This window comes from Pomacea canaliculata, linkage group LG9 (assembly GCF_003073045.1).
Source record: "Pomacea canaliculata isolate SZHN2017 linkage group LG9, ASM307304v1, whole genome shotgun sequence".
NCBI lineage: Eukaryota > Metazoa > Mollusca > Gastropoda > Architaenioglossa > Ampullariidae > Pomacea > Pomacea canaliculata.
The window spans coordinates 1,977,043-2,001,157 of NC_037598.1; the positions used below are offsets into that span (position 1 = coordinate 1,977,043).

At 41.5% G+C, this 24,115-nt stretch overlaps 1 protein-coding gene across 2 annotated transcripts; it reads left to right on the forward strand.

Annotated features, from left to right (window-relative positions):
- Positions 1–2,095: 2,095 nt before the first annotated feature.
- LOC112571684 lies at positions 2,096–24,092 on the forward strand. 2 transcript variants are annotated; one of them, XM_025250885.1, is made up of 7 exons: positions 2,096–3,412; positions 7,455–8,117; positions 12,884–13,077; positions 13,729–14,052; positions 14,858–16,770; positions 17,467–17,558; positions 18,670–24,092. In XM_025250885.1, exons 5-7 carry the CDS (start codon positions 15,745–15,747, stop codon positions 18,971–18,973), a joined length of 1,422 nt encoding a protein of 473 aa, XP_025106670.1. In that variant the 5' UTR covers positions 2,096–3,412; positions 7,455–8,117; positions 12,884–13,077; positions 13,729–14,052; positions 14,858–15,744; the 3' UTR covers positions 18,974–24,092. The 2 variants fall into 2 exon arrangements, with proteins under 2 accessions (XP_025106670.1, XP_025106669.1); XM_025250884.1 differs by lacking the exons at positions 17,467–17,558; positions 18,670–24,092 and having other exon boundaries at positions 2,100–3,412; positions 14,858–15,925.
- Positions 24,093–24,115: the final 23 nt, after the last annotated feature.

Consider the following 24,115-nt stretch of genomic DNA (forward strand, 5'->3'; position numbering starts at 1 on the left):
CTAGACACCCAGCTGGCTACTAGGTGGTGTGACAGGAATTCTCCAATTATATTTTGGTCTTCCAGGAAGTGTACAAAGTGACTGTATGAAAATAGACAAGTTATGCTGATCCCCCTTCTCCTTTTTCGCAATGTCTGTTGTGTAAGGACACGTTTAAAGCTAAAATTACGAACCTATTATTGTGTCAAAAGTATGCAGTTGGCTTTTTTTTTTTTTTGTTTTCTTTTTTTTTTTTTTTTTTTTTGAGGAAAGAAGGACATGAACAAAATGTTCTTGGCATCTTTTATCTATTTTAAAGCTAAGGGCACTCGCGCGCAGTCACAACTGTTCCACCGACTGCTCTAGTACACCTGTCTGACTCGTTCTTCTTGCCTGCCATTTCCTTCTCAGTTGCATATATTTTACCCGCCGCTTCCCACAACCACTGAGCCACTTTTTCTTCAAACCCGAAAAGCAAATAAAGCACTGGTGTGTAAACCCTATACCCTAATATGCTTTACCGCTGATGTGGTAAATTACACTGACCACTTGGGAAACCCGTTACCTGGCTGAATACCTCTGACCATTACACCCCCCACCAGCCCGTACTCCGAAGATGTCCGTGTGCCTCTCCACGACTCATCACAAGTGGCATGACGATTCAACCCACCGGGCATTACTTTCGTTATGCACACGCACTCGATTTCTCTCTCTCTCTTTTTTTTTGTACGTTTTTTTGGCCCAGGTCTGTTCTAGGGCGAGGCCAAAGAACAAAATTTAATTCGCTTCCGGCTTAACTATCAACATCAAGACGAAAAAGCACGTGCAGAAGGGTAAAGGTGTTTTATGTACGTAATAGACTTCTAAATTGTTTACACACTCGCAAGGCGTGTGCTCAGCGCTTGAAACAAGAACGAGACATGCATACGGAAGATGGAAGCAAATACAAACAACGGAAGAGTAAACAACAGTGGTTATGACTAATAAAAGACAAATATAGAAAACGCAAAGAGGAACAAAGTAACAAGAACAGTATCGTGACTATCACGGTCAGAGTATAGAGGGGGAGGGGGTCGTGTCAGTGTTCAAAGGCCCCACCTCCACGAAAGACGCTAGATAGGTGAAGATTAACACAATTTCCTGGGCCTCACTGAGAGCTGTACCGGACCCGAGGTTATCATGTAAAGACGCCGTTACTTAGCGGGTGATCACCTGCCTTTGCTTTCTATATTCGGTTGATGCCAAGATTTCTCAGTAGGACTGAGTTTAAACAGTTCATACATATCCCCTGACAGTTATTTTCCCCTTCCCCTAGGTGCTAAGTTCTTAAAATTTTTTTGTCATAAAAATAAGCAAGCATTTTAATTGATGGAGTGGGAGGATCAACCGTTTTTGCTTCGGCGAAACCCTTAGGTACAGCCAAAGATAGTAAATACTTTTTGGTACAACCGTCTGTGAAAGCGATTGAATAAATTCGAACTTCTCAAATTCACGGGTCTTGGGGCGGTAGTTCTGCTAGATTCGCGTGTGTGAAATGAGCGGTGAATAATAATACTACTCATCATAGCGGCAGTGGCTGCCTGAAGCTGTGGTTAATTACAGCGCGCCGTTTGGCCCAACACCTCATAAAGAAGGTGCTGCAGTCAACGATGTATGAAGATTGTGTCAGAGACTGTAGAAACAGGCAAGCGACTGCATGCGAACGCAGTGAAGTGGCGTCGACAGCTAGGTCTCTTGTTTGCGGTGTGGAAGTTGCGTAGCTAAAGGGCACCATTAGGACTACTATGTAGTTTTATTAGTGTTAATGAAATTCTCATTAAACAGATTTTTACAGTTCAGTATTGGAGTATTCTTTACATGTTTAATCCATAGCGTTTATTTCTTTTCTGTTACCGTTTCACACACACCCCTCTCAAACACACAAATTGAGCAAGTATGCTTACTGGTAATGACAGTAACGGCCATGGCGTCGAAAATAGTTTGCCGCTGGAACACACATATTGTTTTTTCCTGACCCAGTTGCGGGAAGAAAAATGAAAAAAGAGAGAAGTGAAAGACCTTCTAACTCTCTGTCTCTCTCTCACACATACACACTCTTTCTCTCTTCATTTTGAGATGCTATACTGCATTTTGCAAGGTTTTCCGATTAACTTATGACTGTACAGAGATGCAGGATGGAAATTTATTAAAGAGAAACACATTCAGACGAATAAAATTGCTTTTACGTTTGTAAAAGTTCGCCTACGTGTACCAATCCACGGACACAAACCTATAGTGTTGTGCGTGCCTCACCAAAAAAAATAAAAAATAAAAAACAACATAAAAAATCCTAAACATAGTGAACTACAAATGGAAACTACACTTACATACCTTTTCTAAAAGTCAAAAATTATTCTAAAATATTATTAAAAAAAAAAAAACGGCGTATCCAGACCAAACAATGAAACGATTTACGCAAGTCAACCAACATCGATGAAGTGATTGAATCGAAATAGGCAGAAGTCAAACTGGCAAATGGTCGAATCGACCGACTCCTAGTTCCATAACTCCCTGCTCCAGCGCTTCTATCAGGTATGAATGATTGAGGTATATGTATAACTTCCTCTAGGCTGCAAACACCCGCTTTCCACCCTGAATACAAGTTTGAGCCCTCATCTGTATCAACAGAGAGCGACCAGATCGATAATTATTAAGTCAGTACAACTTTTTAAAACTTACGTTCGTGTGATTGCGAACTTGTTTAGTACAATAGACTACGCGATGGACGCATATTATTACCACTGCCGGTTGTGACAGCATATTATTGTACTCCCAGAATGTGTCCTTGCTGTGATAGCCACACTCATGCCTGCACGACATCCTGTTTCTGTCTGTCATGCGCAGTCAGGACTCGCTGTAGCCAATCAGCGACAAGCAGACGCGAGCATGGTGGGGAGACGTCTGCCCGTGTTCCTTCGTCGTCTGCGCTTTTAAACACGGCTAAAAATGTGTGGGAGGATCGATGTCGTGCGACGTATTAGCATACCCCGTATAAGTAAAGGCACTTGAGTGTGACGCGCAGATCAGTTTGTTGTGCTGAAACTGCAGAAAGGTCTGTGGAATAACACGTACAGCTACAAGCAGACGTAGGACGATTGATTGTAATGGAGAAACTTCCAGCCTAGTGACTGTCAACTACTGTCGTCTTGTGTGTCCCACACAGTGTAGTCCTACACATCGCCTTCAGTTGATTGTCCCACACAGTGTAGTAGTAGTTCATCGCCTTCGGTTGATTGCCAGGCACGCTGTACCCGCCCTGTGGTGTGTCGTGTGTGCAAGATCCAAGCTGTGTGCAGGGTATCGGCATTGTCCAAACAACAGCGGAGTGTCGACAGGACACAGGGTGTACTCATCGCCTTTCCTCAGTGGAACCGTGTACAAGTCGCTGGCTCAGGTGAGATTGAACTCTCCACTTGGTGTACGGTGTACCACAGAAAAGTGGATGTTTACGTCTTTGTGACCACTTTGCAAACCGCTTTAGTGTAGCCACTAGCAAGATAGAGGCCGGAATGTACGTGTGTGTGTTCTTTTAATGGTTAGCGTCTTGCTCCCGCTTGTGTTCAAAGCGACACAGTAGTTCTGATGACTCACGAAGGTTGTCGCTGTGACAGCTGTATGTAGGCTTTAACACTTCTTCTGCTAGCGATTCAGCTACCGTTCAGAAGCAGAGCAAGACAGTGATTTGATGCGTGTTTTTTCAAGTGATTGTAATGCATAAAATGCCGACTGAACACGGAAAACATTTTGTCCCCAAAATCTATGGAACATCATATTTGAAAAAAAGAGACGGCTCTGAGATAGAGTTCAAGTACAATTAATAAATCAAAAGGAAATTGTGATCTAATTAAAAATTCATCTATTATTACTTTAAAATACATTCAAAAATTATTTTCAAATTCTTTACCATTTGTTCAGATCGAATACAATGTCAGCAATTTATTATCTTGAATTTTATTGAACAGCATTTTGGTAAAGTATATAACTATTCAAAGCATTCAGTGATTCTGTTGAGACAAAAAAACGTTGTTTCCTGAGCAAAGCTACATAGGTTTTTTAAAATAATTTTTTTTTATAGAAAACGCAGAGAGCACAGTTTGTGGCTCCTTTAATCTGTGCGTGACTGGAGTTATCAAGTTCGTTATCCTTATCTCACCTATTCCGGTTTCATAGTCATTTATCATCACCTACAGGTCAAAGCAACACTTCTCCAAACACGCTTCAAAGTAGTCCATTTAGTCTTTAAAGAAGGCCGTTTGTGTAGCTGTTAGTATAGTAACAAGCTTTCGTTGAGATAAAAACACGTGAGAATGGATGGGCTGATTTTTAAACTCGTGCTTCTTCTCAACATGCATGCGTTGTCTCATTTGGTAGAATTTTAAAAGCTTTAATCGATTTAGCCCTCTTCTAGCTTTACGTCAGTGTAATAAAACTGACGTTGTACTCACTGGAGGGGAAGCTGATAGCCTAGTGGTTGGAGCGTGTCCGAACTGAGAGACCTCACGTTCAATACCCGACTGGGGCAGCAAATTTTCCGCCAGTCGATCCAGCTGGCGGGAATAGGTACCTGACTCCATAGAGGGTTGGGGAAAGTAAGGCAGCGAGGGAGAGGTGATCGGGTACCACCCTCACCTAAAGCTGTCCCTGAGAAAAGTGAGATCTCCAACACCCCCCAACGACCTGAAAAAGGTTAGGGGAAAACCTTAACGTTTTACTCCCTGGAAGCGGCTAAAAGCTGCTCTATTCTGCCACTCACCATCCAGGTATCACCTCAAATTTGGAATCAAATCTACTTTTCTGACATTTTTATTGCCATCGCAAACGGCAAGTCTAGTCACAGAAAATGAGTTTACTGTGACCAAAATAAATAAAATCGTTTTTTTTTTAAAGTCTGTCTGTTGGCGTATATTTCCGATGGACAGGAATATAAAAGAAAGAACAACGTTATCCACTCCCTTCCCACCCTCTCGAACACTCATCTCCAATCAACGAAAAAAAAAAGCTCCTATCCACCCACCACCACCCCAGCAAATAAAATCGCACAGCCTGAATTTGGCGTTTGGTAGCTTAATTTTGACTCGTGGAAACTTCAAACACCTGCTGCTGCTAATAAATTGCTGTACTTCAACTCGTTGAAACAACATCGACTAACACTGAACACTTGTTACCGTTGTGACGACCAGTTCATTGCGCAATTAGGAACATCGGAGACATGGCGCATCGCGATAAAGTGTTCAAGGTCCCGAGATCGCGGATTCCAAAAGATGCTGGTTCAGTTCTCAGGCCTCGTTTCCGCGGCGTTGGAGAGCTGAGCACGATGCTGACTCGCGAAACTCGGAACTTCTCTCGCCTCGTGCTGCAGCCGATTTCTTCCGCGTTAATCCAGCGCATGCAATCACAAGGCCTGCGTGTGTACCAGTGGGCAGGTCGGTCTTGGCGCGTGTCAGTCACAGGGTGTGTTTATAAAATACTGTGGTACAGGGATGAAGACCTACAGTTTATTTTCGCGTTTTCGGTGGCTGTCGCATCCGTTATATTTCAGTTCCCACCCTCCTGAGAATTCAGACTTCCTTGTAAGTGTGCACGCGCATTGTGCTGACACATCGCCGGGATGTGATAAAACTGACGCCACGCGCTTATCGGAATAATAAACCTAACTCCACAGGCAGTGACACCTTGGATAGTGAACCTTACATCGCATAGTTGACAATCTGGAAAATGAACCTGACGTCACATGGAATTGACCATCTGGATGGTGAACCTTACGTCGCATGGTATTGACAACTTGGATAGAGAAATTATATTGACTATCTTGATGATTAACCTAGACCTCAAGAACTGGATAACTAACCAAGAAGTTTGTTATCGAGACGGTCGGTCGAGATACTTAATCTAAATGCATCGTCGTAGTCGCAGACGGTAAATATTAGCCAAATCACTACACATAATGTCGAAAAAGCTGCAGGGAGATAACCATCGGAGTCATTTCTGAGGCCATAGGAAACAACCATTTCTTGCTCCGAATGCCTTTTGTTCTCGTTATTTTTTCCTTCTGCCTCTTCCTCCTTTTCCGTTCAAGTTATCCCCTCTTTCTGCTTCTTTGGTCGTTTGGCCTGGGTTGGCTGGTGACTCACAAATGATGAATAATTGCACACCTGCCAGGTGCACAGTGTCGACACAGCCCGGATTACTGTACATATCGATCGGTACAACATCGATATCCAACACGTTGTCAACCAGTCAATAGACACAACAGGCTTGTAGCCAACGCCCTGTCATGGCCGACGCTAGCAGCCTGCAGTGCAACCCGCTGCCACTCTCACTGAATATATGTCAACAAGAATCAGTAAAAGTATTACTAATATGGGGTTTTTGAGTACATGTGCCAGCTTCCTGTCCACATAAAAGTCGACATTTCAAGTATAACAACGGGATTGAAATTTTCACATATTTTTGCCATAAATGAAGTGTTTTGTCGCTGATGAAGTTAAAGAGCATTTCAGTCATCTGTGTATTTGTAATAGACATTTAAGTTTTGTCACTGCTTTGGGATTGGGGACACAAGTAATTTGTCAGTAAACCTTTGATAGTTAGAAGTTGGTGACAGTTGGGTGTGTAGGCAGGTAGCCGTATGTAAGGCATCTATACTATTACATTGATAGTTGTTAGTGCTACTTTACGCTTCGACTAGTATTCCATTGATAGGATTAAGTACAACTTATGCTTCAACTGTATGTATTTTCGTCGTATTTCATTATTTGGCATTTTGTCTGAGGAGGATGGTTAAATCTGCTAGCAAGATCATTGGCTTTCCCCAAAGACTGTCAATTGACCTAGGGTGTGAGGTTCAAAGGTGACAGCATTATTGCTGACCCCTCTTACCCGCTACATAATTTTCACATGGTATCCTCTGGCCGCAGATGGGAAACAATAGGTCGACAAGAGGATTTTTGCTAAGTCCTTCCTATCTAATGCACTTACCACTCTCGAACAAGGCTGACAAATGATCCTCAGTGTCCTTGTTCAGTGTAATGCATTTGTACTACGTAGCACGTTGTGGTGTGGCCATAATGTTGTTGTTGTTGTTGTTGTTGTTGTTGTTGTTGATAGTTTTTGCTCTGCTGTATAGGTAATGCATCCAGACAGATCTACAGTCTGTAGCGAGAGGTGAACATGAGTGAGCATTGTGTCGTATTCAAACGGCACCACAACAGATTCGTTAATACACATTGCCATGATTAGTGGTTGTCATAAAGACTTTGTAGGTATACTGCTTTGAAGCTCTGTCGACTAAGACCTACGTACGGTACGTTCTTGGCGAGAACAGAGATATGTAGGACCGCTTTTGGTCGCTTCTATTAGTCTTGCTTGTTGATGTCACTCGTAGCCACAGTATCCCAAGAAAGTGACTGTTATTTGTGTTTCTGCGGTTGTTGCAGGCATTGAAGACCGCGAGCCTAGTAAGCGGTGTGGATGAGACGTTTTTCTGAACACGATGTCCACGCCACCTTTGTCAAAATGAAAGCGAGGCAGTGATATCACCAAACGCCGTTACTACCATAACGGCATCAGCATCACTTCTTGCTCAGCGCGTTGTCGTGATCGAAAGCATATCTTCTTACAGAAAACCGGAACCCACGTGTGCGTGGGTGTGTCCGCTGAAGAGGACAGCGTCTCTAAGTCTATCCAGGAAGTAAGGGAGCGTCGGATGCAGCTTCCACAACGGGTGGCACGACAGATGCGAGGATGGGATCGCTTTCGTGGGATGGGCGCAACATCGAGGACTTGCCGGCAGAGATGCTGCAGATGGCTGTGTCGCGTTTCCCGCGCACCGTGCTGGAGGAGGCGGCCAGCCGTCTACACGGGGTCGACGCCATCGCTAGCGGCAACTGGGCTGTTGTAGCGGAGAAGCTCGGCTATTGTGACAACTCGCAGCTGGACCGCTTCGCACGGCAGGCGCAAGTAAACCGTACCTTCCCGGGACTTCTGATGCTGCAGGAGTGGAGCCGCGCGCCCGGAAGTACGGCCTACGTCCTGCTCAACGTCCTTACGTGACGCTGGTCGTGAGGACGTACTGCTCATGGTGGTAGATGCGCTGTACAGTAAGTTTTACCATCTTTCTTGTCCTACCCATACCGCCATTCTAGAATCTGTAATCACGAAGAAGAGGCAACATTACCCCAGGGTTAACTGTAGGTCTGGGCTCGTATTCAGTATTCATGAAGCGCGTTTACCCAAGCTTTTACCCTACCCGAGCTAGGTAGATCTGCTAACCGAATAGTGGCTAAAGTCCCATGTTCATGTCTACCCATATTGTTTTCCCCTTTCCATAGCTTTCTACCTTTAAGGGTAAAGATGATGGAGATAGTCTAACACATGCCGGAGTAACATCATACGGTTAGAATGAATGAATGTGACTTTTCGCAGCTTCCTGCTTGCGTGTTTTCATTTTAAACTTTCCTGTCATTTTAGTTGTTTCTCTGACAATAACGCATGTGCATTTGCACTCTTTTTCTCGAATTCCCGCTATGAATGCACTTGCTGGGTGGCTCATGAATTGGGATTTTTCTTGTTGAGTTTGCTTAACCCAGATTTATATAACTGTACCCACGAGTAATTTGGCAGTTCCCTTGGGATGCAAGTCCAGACGCATTGCGGTTGCTGCACTCGTCGCCTGATAGATGACCCTTATCTTGCGGACGGGCACAGCTATGGTTATATTTCTAGACTACTATAGCAATAAAAGTTAAAAGAGAACGGAATGGGGAAGAAATGTACACATGTGGTAATTATTGGTCTCATGGCAAATAATTGATGGCGCTATGACGCAGCTGCCAGAAAGCCTTGTAGCATACACATTTATAATATACTTGCGAAAGTTTAACGCAGGCCCTGTTGCTTGATTTGGAAAAATCTTTACAAATTACCGCATTTCCCATGTGGAGAGGAGTTGAATATCAAAACTCAGAACAAACGAAACCTACAGTTAACTATGGGACAAAGAAAAAGAGAAGAATAAGGAGGACATAGCAGCAAACGTGACAAAGAGGGTGAAAGTCAGAAGTGAGCGGGAGAATTGGCATGGTTAGTGATGGTATTTCCCAAGGAAATGGCTTTCGAAGCCATATACGAGATCTTGGAATGTAGTCCCAAGCGGAAGGGGTAAAGAATTCCGAACGCTGGGGACCGTGAAGAAGGAGCGTCAACCGATTTTCTTTGTCCGACGCATGTCGAGGAGAGGATGTCAGCACTAGTGGACCAAAGAGACCGACTGCTGGTAGCGCGTCAATAGGTCAGACAGGTATGCTGGGGGAGGCCGTGAGGTCATCGGTAACAAAATAACAATCAACAAGAGTCCGTTCAAGCTTATCCAGTGGGCGGTTAGAGGGAACTACAGTAACTTGAACTTATCGATGTCGGTTGTTGAATGGAAGGTGGAAGTGTCGAATGGGGATGATCCTTTCAACTTCAAAAGATGGACGTGCACGAAAGATCTAAGGTTCATGCGACAATAATCAGACCTTAACAATGCATTTGACCGATTCTATGGCGTGAGAAATGTAGCTTCAGCATCCAACAGGGTCATCTTCTAGTCACTGAAGTCACTTGTTGAAAAGCTCATTGCGTGTAGCTCAACTAAAAAACCAGCTGGGAAAGATGTCTTTACCGCCAAAATAAAACAGAAGTAGTAGAGGATGGTACAGATTTCATTTTATTTAGAAAGGCTATTGGAATGATTCCAGTTTTGTCGTCCCCGTTTTTATGCAATTGTTGGGGGAATACCCACTGTTTGGCAGTCTTCTGTTGGCTGTGTAGTGGTGCACACCTGCAGTGAGTGGGGTCAGACACTAGCTATTGTGTGTCATCGGTAAACATGTGATACGGCAGTGTCAGATGACATGGCGGGATTTGGTGGTTGGATTGATACTGTGAATAAAAGAGTTCAGAGAACTCAGCCCTAAAGTACATGCACCCATTAGAGCTGGACAGGACCTGAAAGACCGAAAGTAATAAGGCGCTGGATAAGGATGCCATGATCGAGTGCATTCATAGTAATGAGATGTGATCCCAGTCTCAGTAGGTCAAAAGTCAGTCACCTTTCGTAAGCACCCGTGCTGTTTCGGTGAGTGATTTTCACGACAGGCAGATAATTGTCTTGCTAACTGGATACACTTCAGTGCTCGTATTCTTAGTTCACAAAAGCGCTTGCGACTGATCCATTATACGGTCATTAGCATGGGGACAGTTCACGGTTCCTACAACCACTGACAATCCTGGATAGATTTTTTATGGAGCAAGAAAGAACTAAATTTAGCTGTAATTTTTTTAAGCTGTCGGGTATTTTCTGAGGTAAATACACTTGCATAGCACCGTCACCGAGAGAGAAGTCATTATGCGCTCGGTCATTACATCGTCACAGGTCCATAAACACGCAGCGCGTGCGCACAGCAACTTCTAGAAATGTTTGATGTCTCCACCCTGCATAAGACATGAACGCACGCTGACGGCGACTGTAACATATTAGCTGTCGAAACTAAAGAGTTGTACACATTGCTGTGGGGCTCGGTCTGTCGGTCTTCCTGTGTGCGTGTGACTGTGTGTGTGTGTGTGTGAGAGAGAGAGACTAAACGTGCTAATCTCTCTCGCATCCATTAAAATGCTTGGTTGCATCAGGAAGAATCAAGTAGGATATGGGCTGTGTGCCAAGGCTAGACCTTGCCATCTTTTTAGCCCTTGCGACCGAAAGACTGTCGCAAGCAAGAATCGTTTTCGTGATGATGGTGGTGGTTGTTGGGGGCGATGGTGGGGTGGGGTGGGGATACAGAGAGGAAGGCGCTCAGTACGGAAGACCTCTGCAGTCATGCGTGACTTTTTACAACAAACCGTTTGTCTCAGTCTGTGCTAGTATCAGTCGCCTGTCGGCGCTCACTTGCTGATGATGTCGTCAGCGTTTCCGCCTCTAATGTGACTGAATTTCTCGCAAAGCGACTGTTCTCTACCGAGAACACGGAAGCTGAAGTCCAGCCATAACCCTAAATGGGCCGCCACTGTTGTTTGACAATAGCGGAGCTGGAACAAACACTGTCCCATTCACTGTTATTTTCTATAAGGAAATAAATGATTCGTTTGGGGGATATATCGTAGATGTAATATGTGCACAGAGCAGTTTCAATGGATAAAGAAACTAGAAAGCAACACGAACGGCCCTCGAAGGGGTGAAAAAAATGTTTATTGAGCAGTTGACACCAATCTGTTGTGTCTCAGTTTAAAGAAATTGTTAGGAAGCAGTGTTTGCCTGTATTGTTTACGCGACTTTATGTTGACTGAAGAGTTTGTACGCATGTGTGTGTGTGTACTTTATGTTAAGTGGACAGTTTGTACGCTTGTGTGTGCTTTAAGTGGAGAGTTTGTACGCATGTGTGTACTTTCTCTGAGCACCTTAGCATCTTAGATTTACTCAGGTGCTGAGTGTTTCTTTCCATGTACAAGTGCTTGAATCAATGACACATAAAAGCCAAGTTCTTCAGGCTTTACAAGTAACCTCGAAAGTAAGGATATCTGCCACTGGATTTGAGGATAGTTTAATTATAGCTTCCCTAACCCCGCATGACGTCAGAGCTGTACATGAGTGTCCTAAAAGTCGGGCCAAACGAGGGTGTTGGAGGGTTCAGGGGAAACGACCTCTAGGATCAGGTTGCCAATGTCGGCTTTGTAATCGAGCCTCACTACCTGTCGCAGTGACGTCAGAGTGCAACACTTTTGAATTGTGTGCCATCGGAGTTAGCAGCCCGACATACCTAAAGGGGTATAAGTGTAGAGGGAGTGGGGCAAAGGTGGGGTACTGCCTCAAATGTTCAAAATTTCCCCACCCACGTCTTTATTCTTTTAAGTGCACTAGTGTTAATAATCTCCAATATTTTATGATTCCTACATTTATATTTTCACATTACTACCCCCTCCCCAACTTTTATTTTGAACATATTTTCACATACATTTGTTGACTTATTCCCTGAAAACTCCTACTCCCCACACCACGAGATTTGTCTTTCACACAAGTGATGGGACCAGAAGGGGGACACATTTTGCTTTGTTCTTCCTGGGCATACAGATCCTCAGTCTTATGCCTTCTCCTGCTATCTTTTTTTCAGCTGGGATGGACTGTCTGTGGCAGCAATACTTCACCATCAGTTATTTTGAAGTCAATCTTTTAAAAGTAGGAAAACTTCCAGACGCCATTTTGTGTCTGAATTTCCATAATGGCAAACCAGATTAAGACAGTATGGTATATGCACAACTTTCCTTACTTTGCGGGATGTTCATTACCATTGCTTGAAGTCTTTCAACTTGAACATCATCAGTGCACTGTTAGCATGAACAGGGGTTCCGTTGAACATGGGGGAAAAAGAGATCTTTATATTCATGTATGCTTGTAGAACATTTCACTAGAGAGATAATTCATTTCATGGGTCAGACTAGGCAAGTGGGTTTTTTTGTTTTTTTTATCTCAGCATAAGTTAGGATAGGGAGAAATTTTGATATATACATTCACAGCATAGACATTAATGATAATAGCCATCATCAAGACATGTTATTGTGCAATGTCACTTGGCAAATAAATGAATTCTTTTTCTTCTTCCACAAGGTGATGATAAAGAATGTAGAAAATAAAGATAAGAATATAAAAAAAACCTAATGTTATTTATTTGTAATGGCTATTCTCATAGAGTTTGTGGACTGATGGCAGAAAAATATGTGTGTGGGCACTTTTCTTTTTTCTTGTGTACTTGTCTAAACATTTTGCATTCTTAATTTAGTATTTAAATAAACTTTTGATGTGTGTGTGTGTGTTTGCATGTTCTTTTGGTAGATGTTCACTACATGCTGCTCTCAGTTATGGTGGAAGATCAGGTCACCAGAGTGAAACGATTTCTGCGTGTACGTACGAAAAAAACCTCGACACTTGCAGCATCTTTGGAGAATGAACTTCCTGGTTTATCTTGTTATACCATAGCTGGGCCCCGAAATGGAATAAGCTTCCAGACTATAGCAGAAGAGTTACAGGTTTGTGTTCTCACTTCACCTTCAACTTCCACCCACACATGACCACAAAAATCTTAAAATAAGTCCATAATAAATATGAAGCACAAGTGTAAGCCATGACTTTTTTTATAACTCATTATTAATGTAACCAAATCATTATGATACTTGATGGTATGGAAGGGCCAACTTATGCCTGTAAAATTGAAAGCAGTTTTAGCAGTTTTTTAAGATCCTCTCTGTGCCATTACTGTTGATTTTAAAAGCATCAGTTTAGAATAGTTTTTGTGAAGGCAGAATGTAGGCAAATACTTCCAAAATGGCCATAAAAAATGTTATTTGCCAGTTTCCTGCCATGTCACCACTTGAACCTTCCTAACATCATAAAACTGGATGGAACTTGGCTGTTTTAAAGTAGCTGCATAAAATTTTATTTTTATTTTAAAGTTATAACTATCCAGATACCAGGAAGGACAGCATCTATGTAGTTGTACATGTTGTATATATTTCATTTTGAATGTCTTGAGACAGAGAGGGGCAGTGTGAAGATATTTCTTTTATGCAGATATGTGTGCATGCTCATGTAGATGAGATCTTTTATGCATCTATACTTGCACACAAAATATATACGCAGTAAATGGTGGCTTACCATAATTTGTTCGTTCAATTTTACAGGGCAAGCAGCTGACTTTAAAAAGACATATTGATCCTCAAGAAGATAGTGTAGAGCAAATTTATGGAACCCCTTTAATTAGCCGCCCACTCACTCAACCATCCACCAGAAATAATCAAACAACAGTAACAACTGCGGTGACTTCAACAACAACTGCATCTTCCCCAACCAGCAGTAATACACAAACCACCACCAGCCAGATGGTTTTCAACATCTTGCCAACTGAACGTATTTCTGGACCTAAGAAGCAGCAAGGGTCAGCCCAGCCCACCATCAGTGTCACATTCCCCAAAGTTCCTTTCTCAAGCACAGTGCAGCTGGACATGGTAGGTCAAATCAGAGGGGAAATGCACAGGACTGGGAAGAGTTGGGGAATAAGATCACAAAATATTTTAGGGCTGAGGCCAACATTTTGCCTTTTGCAAAGGGGGGGGGGGTAAGGGGGGGGGATACGGTTGAGAGGAGTTGGGTATGGAAATTTAAGAATACAACTGAGTCTGTATCTTTTCAGCTCATCTGCTTTCTGTCCTCATAAGGTTTAAAAAATTCAGGCTTCACTCATTTGCGTTGGAATAGTATCCTTTCCTTTTGTTCCATATTTTTGTTTACAGTGTTGATCAGATTGTAAGACTCATTTCTTCTGCCAGTTTCTCTTATAATCAGTGTCACAAAAGATTTTCTACCTCTCTGCCCCCTTTCACCCCAATCCTTCATGCTTAATTTTCATTTCTTTAAATATGCCTCAGTTTTAAATCAATAATAATAATATGATGGAAGGATATGATTTAGGACCACTACAGAGGCTGGAGGGATAACATTTGAGGAAACGGAAAACAAATTAGAGGTCTGCAGATAAGGATACAGTTACTAGCACATTGGGATTTCTTTATCTTTTGATTGTAGTTGTACAGGTTACTTTGAGTGTGTGTATATGTTTATGAGTGCAGGTTGCATGTTTTGGTTCATAATGTCCTCCTGTTGTTCCTTGTTTTCATCCCCCAGCTTTCCTTTGTCTTTCTGTTGTCTTTTTTTCCCTTTCTTGCTTTATGTTGCTATTTTGTTGTTGTTCTCGCATTCAGTACATATCAGCAAGCTCTGCATTGTTTTGTCTTTACTCCTCTGTTCAAACAGAACATGCCAGAGGGGGTTCAGTGGGTGAACAACTTGTCTCGTCAAGATTCACCTGGTCGTGGAAATGGGATTGCAAACCACCGTCCCTGCTCACCATGCCGACCTCCACAAGATGTGGCCATGGCAACAACCTGCAACAACCTCATGCGCATGTCCCCTGCTGTAGATCACAGAAATGCAGGATTAACATGCAACAATCTTCAGTGCATGCTCCCTGCTGGCAAACTTGAAAACACAGGGACAGTCTGCAACACTCTTCAGTGCACACCTCCTGTTGGAGATGGAGAATGTGGAAAGAAACTTAAAATTGACAATCTAGGGCTCACTGCAAGGGACTTCACTCAACATTCACTAATGTCTTTTCAGGAAATGAACTTTCCGCTTCTGACCATGGACACAAGGGATAGTAATGACATCTATCCTGAAGAGGCACCTGCTCCATGCCAGAGGCAGCAATCAATGGGATCATTGAATCCCATAGAGCTGACAGTGCCCAAAGAACTTAGCTTGTCCGACTCCTTGGAAGGATGGACACCAGTAAAACAGCCGCATGAAAAGGTTGAGGATGAGCGCAAAGTTTTTCCTGATGGTATGAGGCAGCACCCACGTGGTATGGACAACATTTTATCGCCTGAGCATGGACATGGTAGACATGGATTGCTCAATAATTTGTTTTCGTCAACCTTTGCAAAGTGCGTGACGACATCACAGTCAGACTACATTCCACATGACCACCCTCTTGTCTTTCAGAACAGAAGGCCCTGCAGTCCCCTGTTTACTTCTGGAGGTTTGCCAGCAGCTACTTCAAAAATAGAACCAATGTTTGAGAAATCAAACATAAAACTGCCAGGAAAGTCATCTCCCTTGTTTCAAAGAAAAGTTGTGGAATGCAACAGGAGCCTGAACAAAGTGCAACGGGCATGGCTCTTGTTTTTCATGATGTCCAGACAACTGATTATGTTCCACACCATTTCATCGAGGATCAGTCAAAGATGATGATGAATAAAAATGCTTCTTCACCAGGTGCTGTAGACACCAACAAGACCAACTCTCCTGCAGCCTTGGATCTTACACAAACACCTCTCAAGCCTTTGCAGGAAAAGATGGAATACCTACCTGTAGATAATGCTCATAAACTCACAACTCTGGCTTCAGAAAGCTGTGGTCCCACTCCCTGTACATACACTTGTCCATTTATTGGGCCTGATGTGTTTGATCCCAATCAGTTTAAGTATTGTCACAGTCCTACAAACCCTGCTGGTGTGCCTCTTTCAGATCCCTTGTCATTGTTACCAACAACAGGCAACTGGCCCAAGAGTGAGAGTATGGACCTTGATGATGGGTACATAGCGTTGCCAGTGGGTGGAGCTTCGCCCTATATACATGCAATTACATCTTTTGGAAGCAGCAGCTTAGATAGGAGTATTTCCTGTGGCATGAATGATGGTAGCTCAGAATATTCCAGTACACTACCAGCTCACAGCAGAAATGCATCAGCACCAGAGCTTTGCTCAATGTCACAGGAGATAGTGTCACCATCTTCTTTGCATGATTGTCTTCAGGCCAGGAGTCGCAAGCCTATCATGCAGGATTTCCCAACATCCATCCTGGACACAGAGCAAGATATGTCCAGCAGCATGTCTTCACCATTCTTCCGAAGAGGGAGTGATGCCAGCATTCAAGTCCGCCCAAGCTCCAAAGCACCGTCCTCGCAGTCTTTGGCATACAGCAGGAGCTATGACACCATACCTGCTGATGATAACCAGAGCCAGAGTCTGGATGCACACAAAGCCCGGTGCCAGGCGCCGTCGAGTCACCCAGAGCCTATGCAGACACCAGCGTCTAAGCCACCTTCCTTGGAAATAGGAATGACCGAAGTTCCTGGGTGGTGTCCAGGTGTAACTGACCGCACGGTGAGCTGGTGTTCCTTTGCTTCCTCACTTCTTTTCTACCTTGTCTGTCATTAAAGTTTGTTTGTTGTTACAATTTATTTGTCTGTCATTATAGTTTGTTTGTCATTAGAATTTGTTTGTTTGTCATTGCAGTTTTTCTGCAGTAAAATGCAGTCTATGCACACTACATTTCATGCTGCAGAATCTGCTGCATATTTGTTTGTGCATATGCATGTGAATACACTGATGTAGAATGATGGTTTGTCTGTGTGCATGCATCTGTATGTGCATGCATGCATGTCTATGTATGTGCACATGTACATATGTGAGAATGTGTACTGACATGTAAATATGTTCTTATTATTACATTTTTGTATGTTTACAAATGTGTGCATGTGTGTTTGTGTAGGAATCTGTCGAATCTAAGATAAAATATGAGACCCATTGCAAATGTATGTAGCATGGCATGCATCTTGCTTTTATAAACCTTTGATAAATTGCATCATGGAATCTTTATTTTGGTGAAAGTACCTAATACTTATTTGAGATGCAGTCAGTATGGTATTTTAGTACACTGCTAATACATAAGTGACATTAGGTGGCAGTGTTAGCCTGTTAAGAGTGATCTGTTTGTGCAATTGGAGGTTAAGCACAGCCTATAATTTTAGTAGTCTTGGATAAGTACGTTGTGCAGTGCTTTAACTGTGTTGCTTACAGATCAATCAGATCATGTCAAAGTACATCAATGACGATGGCAACTTCATAGTTTGGTACTACTCAGCCAGAAAGACTCATGTCATTACAGTCAGGTAACTGTCAGCCCTTGTAATTATGTGGCAACATCTTGCACTAATTGGAATGTGTTTTTGTCCCAATCTAAATGTGGGAAAATATTTTATATTATTTGTTGTTATTAGTATTAGCTATAGTGTTAATGATAAATTATCATTACTATCATAGTTGTTTGCTGTTATTAGTATAATTAATTGCTGTCATTATAGTAGACAATCATCGCAACAATCATTGGCTGTTATTAATATAATTAATGGATGTTGTAACAGTCAGTGTGAATAATTACTACTCCACATTGTCAGTTTCCTTCTGATTTTTCCCTTTCTGCTTTGTGTTATCTTAAGAACCTCAACATGCACTTTGTTACAGTAAATGACAAATAACCATATATTAATACCTTATGAAAAAGGTTTCAGTAGCTTCAGTTTTGTTTGTTTTCAATGTGAAAGAATAGACTCTGACAGTGTTTCACTTTTTATTTTCTTTGTGGCTGATGGTGATGTGTTTGTGTGCATGTGGGCTTATGTGAATGGTAGTGCATGTTTGTAAATATATTATGCATGCTTGCATATACATGTGTCAATGCTTTGTATGTATTTGCATGCGGTCACACTTGTGCATGGTTCTTTGTTCTATCTGCTTGCATGCATGACTTGTGTGAAAGAAGTCGTTCCTGCGTACAAAGCTATAGTTTGCACACCATGCTTTTATATGACTTGTTCAAGTTCAAGGTCATCAAATAATTGTACTAGTATGTCTAGCATGTGCTCTGTCATGTAAATCATAATATATTCACCCATAGCTGCACCTGAGATTAAATAAAGTCTAGAGCCTGTTACTAACATAGTTCTTAACTGAACATGCTAGTAGCACATATAACATAAAATGTATAAATTCTTGGAAAATATTAGCTGCTGCTAATGTATGCCTAGAATTTATAATCTGTTTCCTGGAGATGCTAGTGAAATAAAGTTTTTCTTACATAAAAGCAAGTGATTTGGTCATTAGATATATACAACATTTTAGGAGCATTTCCATTTGACATAAGTATTTTTCTCATTGCAGAATGTTGATATTATTGACAACACAATTTTTTTGTTCTGAATTGTATTGAATTTTTGTCTTCAGCCACATGGGAATTCGTCACTATGCAGTGCACAACAAGACAGTGGCAGGGGATCAAGCAGTCTTTTACATTTTTGAAGGTGGGTTTGAGTCCACCAGTCTGGCATCTCTTATCAAACACTACATGCGCAATGGCCTGGCAGAACCTGCAAGCACCATGCTAGTTCATGGCGTAAACGACCCAACTAAGAAGTTCACCACACCAGAGGAATCATCGGGCAGCAGAGGTTCCAGAAACCGCCTGTCTCATGTCAAGCTGAAACGTCCACTGGTTGTACGATATGGGAATTCTGCTGTTAAAAAGTAGTCAGAACAAACCAAAAAATAAGATTTTGTCTACACCACATCTCCCTGCAGTATTTTGTCTACACCACAACTGCCTGCAGTAGTTTGTAAATAGTCTTGGTTTTGCAGGTGGCTGAGATCATGGTGTATGGTGTAGCCAAGATGGTGTTACATGCGTGTGTGGAGTTCTAAACTGAAAGTCCTTACCTTGATTTATCACAGCCTTAGAGATTTTATATGCTTCAAAGAAAAACAAAATGCATTCACTAGCATATTCAGCAAATTGGAATGATGCTAGGAGCCCTCTATGTAGGTTGATGGACATTTGATGGTGTTTCTCCTATAGTTTTAACTGTACAATGCTATTGTCTGGAATGAGGGTTATCACCGCTGACTGTGTAATGGTAAGTGTGAGTGGACCAGGGCTGTCGCCTTTAGCTATCTGTATGTATGTGCAGTAGTCAGTACGAGCTGCAGAAGAGCATATAACTAAACAAAGTGTTCACAGGAGTGCGAGTATTTTTTGTGAAGTGGGGTTGTACCATTCCCTATTAAGCTGTTGTGGTAGAAAGACGCTTTGGAAATATGCGTGAGAGAGAATGTGGGAATGGTGCAATTCTTTGCCGAGACAAGGAATTACGTGTGAGGACTGTCAGCCAAGGCGGTATAATGTCGAAACTTCCCTGTAAGTTGGATATGGTGCTGAAGTGGTCTTCAGGGGTGCACATTACAAATTCAGGGGAGAACAGGAGGAACCTCGTGTCTTCCCACCCATGAGATACGCCAGCAGAGCAGTGTCCGGCTGGAACCATTCTGACCATTTTTTGAATACTGGATGGAGAGGTTTTTCTTTATCGTCAGGGGTTTACCACAATGCATCACTGAATGGTGTTCTTTTTAGTGTTGTGTCTTTTTTTGTGTGCAAAGGGAAGTAACCATGGATTAAAGTAAGAATGTGGTGCCTAAGTGTTCAAGAAAGGACTACAGTTGAAAGTAAGTGCTGAACTATCCGATTGTATTTTCATTGAATCTTTATTGACATTGAACTTATCTTGAACCTAGTTCAATTTGAAACCGACATTGAACTTTTCTTGGACCAAATTACATTTGAAACTGTGGATACTATTATCTGACAGGGTGGTTGTGCAGGAATTAACGAGTGCGAATCACTAGTTGGATAACTCACACTATGTTTGATCAGTCTGGAGTTTATGTATTTGTAGCAGAGATAATTGAAATGTTCTGTCTCTGATATTTTGGTACCCTTATTTTGGAGAGGATTTTGTTTTGCTTTGGTTTGGATTATGTTTTGTTTCCCTTCTCAACAGCAACAAAAAAAAAAAAGATAAACCAAACCCCTAGAATAGAGAACGGGAAGCCAATGGACAGGTCTTTTGATTTGTAGAGAGAAAGAACGCTTGTGGACACAGTGTTTGGAGGTGTGCATTGTTGTGTTCATGATAGCTATGCAGTATCTGCAATTATGTATTTTTGCAGCACCATGCAGCATCTGCAAGTCTATGCTTGGAAAAACTATGCATTGTTTGCAATTCCATGTTCTAGAGAAGTTACAGATTTTCTTACATCTTGAATATTTTACTCAGTGTATGTTCTGAGCTTAGGTGTGTCAGGGAATGAGAAGGGAGAAAGTGCTGCTTGTGAAGCTGTTGGTCTCTCTTATAAACAAAGTTCCCAGCTGGCTGAGGATCCCAAATGGCTGAGAAGTCCATGGATAATTTAGATTTACAGTGGCAGATAACTAAGACAGTTGTTTGTGCACATTGTCTCAGACAGAAAACTAAATTGGATGTTTTTACTTCTTGTAGAGTAAGCAGGATATGTCAGATGTGCTGGAAATGTCGAATATATCATGCAAGATCTTCTATTTTCGTTTCATACAGTGAACTCACTGTTGGCTATGATGTTGTGATTATCTGTTGGTAAAAAAATGAGTCCTAAATGGACTTAAAAAGCTGACACCAAATTAATGTTTAGGCATATGAACAGCACCCCTTGGCCTGTAAAAATGCCCAGTGCCATGAAAAGAAAAAGGAAAGCTACAAGCCGATTAACAGGAGTAGCCAGCCAGGAAACTGGTTATGTATGATAGAGTGGGCAAAAACCATACAAAAGTCCTCATCCTGAGAGCTCTTTTTATAAGACTTAACCTTTCCATTAGGACTTGGTACAAGAGGGCAGGAAAAAAATGGAAACCTAAAGGACTTTTAAAGATGCAGGCACTGAGAGCCAGAAAACTGATCTGGAAAGCTGTTGCTGTAGATTTGCTGAAGTGTGGAACTCTCAAACACGAATTTCAGATGTGTTGGACAAACACAAAAAAGTTCTTAAGAAGTGGTAATTTTTGTGTTTTGTTTGTCAGATTAATACAGCACAATGTATTACAGGAAAGACTTCTTTTTCTTATCATTGTAATTTATTGTGTGAGTAGATTATGTGTTACAAATGTGTAAATTGGCAAGGGGAGAATGCTGATGAATTTGGTGACAATTATATCACATTTTTACCCATGATCTCTTTTTTTGTTTTTTATTTTTGATTCTCAACATTTTTGCTCAACACTTTTAGCATACCTAACACCTCTTCTTCGCACTTTGTGTCATGATTGACCAGCTTGTGCTTGTTCATGGTACATAGAATATGAGAAATCTTTCAGCTTTCTGTAAATACCTTTCACCTGCTGATTTGAAGATTGTATATTTAAAAATGTTATTTTCTTATTATGGCAGCTTAATGCTTTTAAGGAGGCTCCCTACCTTGAAGATTATTACACTTCATTATGGAGCAGAAGGTTACTGGTTTAAAACCTGCTCAGACCAGCATAGCTGGAAAACTCCATGTCCAGCCAGCAGCTTTTCGGTTGAAAAGATTACCTCATTTATCAGGGAAGGTATATAAAGCAGGATGAGCATATCACATACTGAGCCCTACCACAGTAAGCCACTTACTGTCACTGACCCTTAGAGCCACTAAGCTGTGGGGGCTCTTTATGCTTCTTTACTGTAAGTTCAAAGGAAAGATGTGCTTTCTCTGTGATAAAATGTCTGTGTTTGCTCATCTTTGTAAGCAGTGTGTCATCTTAATTTTGGAAGAGGATTAGTTTGTTAGCAATTACTTTTATGGGGCATAATACTAAGAGAATGGCAACATATATTTATAGGATTAGGCAGGTCAGGTAGCACATTCATTGTGACTCTACAGTCCAGTTCTTCTGCAAGGCCGTGAATATCCACAAAGCAGTAAAAATGTTAGGGAGATGCTTCTTTGGGCCAAGATTTGAGCATTTGAAACATTCTGCATTTAGTATTTGCTTTTGTTTCACCTCTTGGTACTTTTGAACTGAGAGTGATAGGCTTTTTCTAGGATGCTTATTGCTCTTCTGGGCTAGGTTAGAAAATTACAAATACATTAAAATTAATTTCCCTTTTTTTCAACCAAGCTGGAGTTTTACAGAGAGCTGTGCAGTTGGCCTTTATGGTCCTGGCCTCTGTCAGAACCTTGAAACTCTGTCCTTTTCTGTGTCATAAATAAAGAGAATGATAGTGAGCAGTATGCAATAGACTGGTCATCCATTATGCTTGTCCAGCAAGTTTAATAGACCAGTTCCACTGTAAGCCAGTAACATTCCTACGCACTATGCATGTTCATGATAAATGTGAACTTCCACACAACCACAGATCAAGTGAGAGTGATGTCCCTTCACCTAACTGGCTTGAGGGGTCTGTTCTCATAATTTCATATTTTTGTCTCATTGCTGACTTGACTTTGTTGTCTCCTGCTGCCTTGTGTTTGATTATTCTGTGACTGCACTCAGTCATTTCCACCTGTAGGCCACATCTTTCGCTAATGGTCTCTGCAGTGTTTTATTAATCTTGGTCATCTTATTTATTTTTTGTTGTTGTTGCTTGTGGATTACTTGTTTCTATTTCTCTTCCATTATAACTTTTTGTTTCTGTGGATCATCAGCTCCTCATATTTTTCTCATCTCAGACCTTGTGTTTAATGGCTACATTTTCAGATACAGGCTTATATCTTGGATCTGTGCATATTTATTTTGCCTCTTGCTCTGTGGACTTTCTTGATTATATTGTGATAAATCATACTTTTTTGGTTCCGGCACTGATGACCTTATGCCTTTAGCAGTTTTTCTAAACCACTGTGAGCCTGCCTTAATACTGAAGAAAGGAGCTGTAAAAATAACATTGTCATCATCATCTGATTGCACTTACTGTGATGTTACTATTTGTCAGGTTTTGATGTGCACATCAAAGGGACTTGATCATTTTGTGATCATTAATAGCCACATATCAAAAAATGTTTTGAATCTTTAAAATGATGATTGCAACAAAGAATCAGGACCCAATGACACACAGAACAGGAAATAGTTTAAAAGAATGTTTAGCTAATTATTTTAATTCTTAATTGTATGCATCATTTCATGATGAGGATGGCTGGCTCCTTTCATTTGAGGGTGACCTTGTGAGAGCAGATGAATCTCTAGTGGACTTGTTCAAGCAGATTGATTTGGTTTCTGAAGGATTTTGTGCTTCATAGAAAACTGAGAATGACATCTACTTTGTACATACGTATTACTGTATCAGTCCACTAGGTGACATGCTATTTGACAAAGTTTAGTTACTAGAGTAATCTGATGTGCTTTCTGTGCAATTTCTAATCTTTGCACCGTATTGCCTGGGAATGATGATTGCTCTAGACACAGCTAGTCAAGGTCTTGGGTGAGAGCTGTTGTGAGAAGTTTATTGGACAAGTACTGGTGTGTTCAACGTGGTATGGCCCTCGGCTGTCAAACTTCAAATGAGCCTTAGATATTTCCTTCAGTAGTTTATAGTTCTTGTGAAAGAATGTTTCTTATCGTTGACTTTTTGTAAATAATGTTACTTTTAGTGGTGACATGTCCATAAGATGCTATTTGTTGTTATTGAATGTTAGTGCAAGATTCATGTTCATAAGATGCTGCTTGTTCTAATTGAATCATAATGTTCATGTCCATATGAAACAAGCAAAAGATTACATCTTCAAAATTCCTGTTGGTTTTTTTTTTTAATAAGGCCTAAAATGTTGGTGTAAAATTATGACATAATAAATTTCTCTCCACATTGTTATGGGTGCTTCTCCTATACTGGGT

Coding starts and splice junctions, on each gene's coding strand:
- LOC112571684 (XM_025250884.1), top strand. CDS start 8,096: ATGGTGGTAGATGCGCTGTACA. Junction 13,078..13,728: donor CTATAGCAGAAGAGTTACAG/GTTTGTGTTCTC, acceptor TCAATTTTACAG/GGCAAGCAGCTGACTTTAAA. Junction 14,053..14,857: donor GCACAGTGCAGCTGGACATG/GTAGGTCAAATC, acceptor CTGTTCAAACAG/AACATGCCAGAGGGGGTTCA.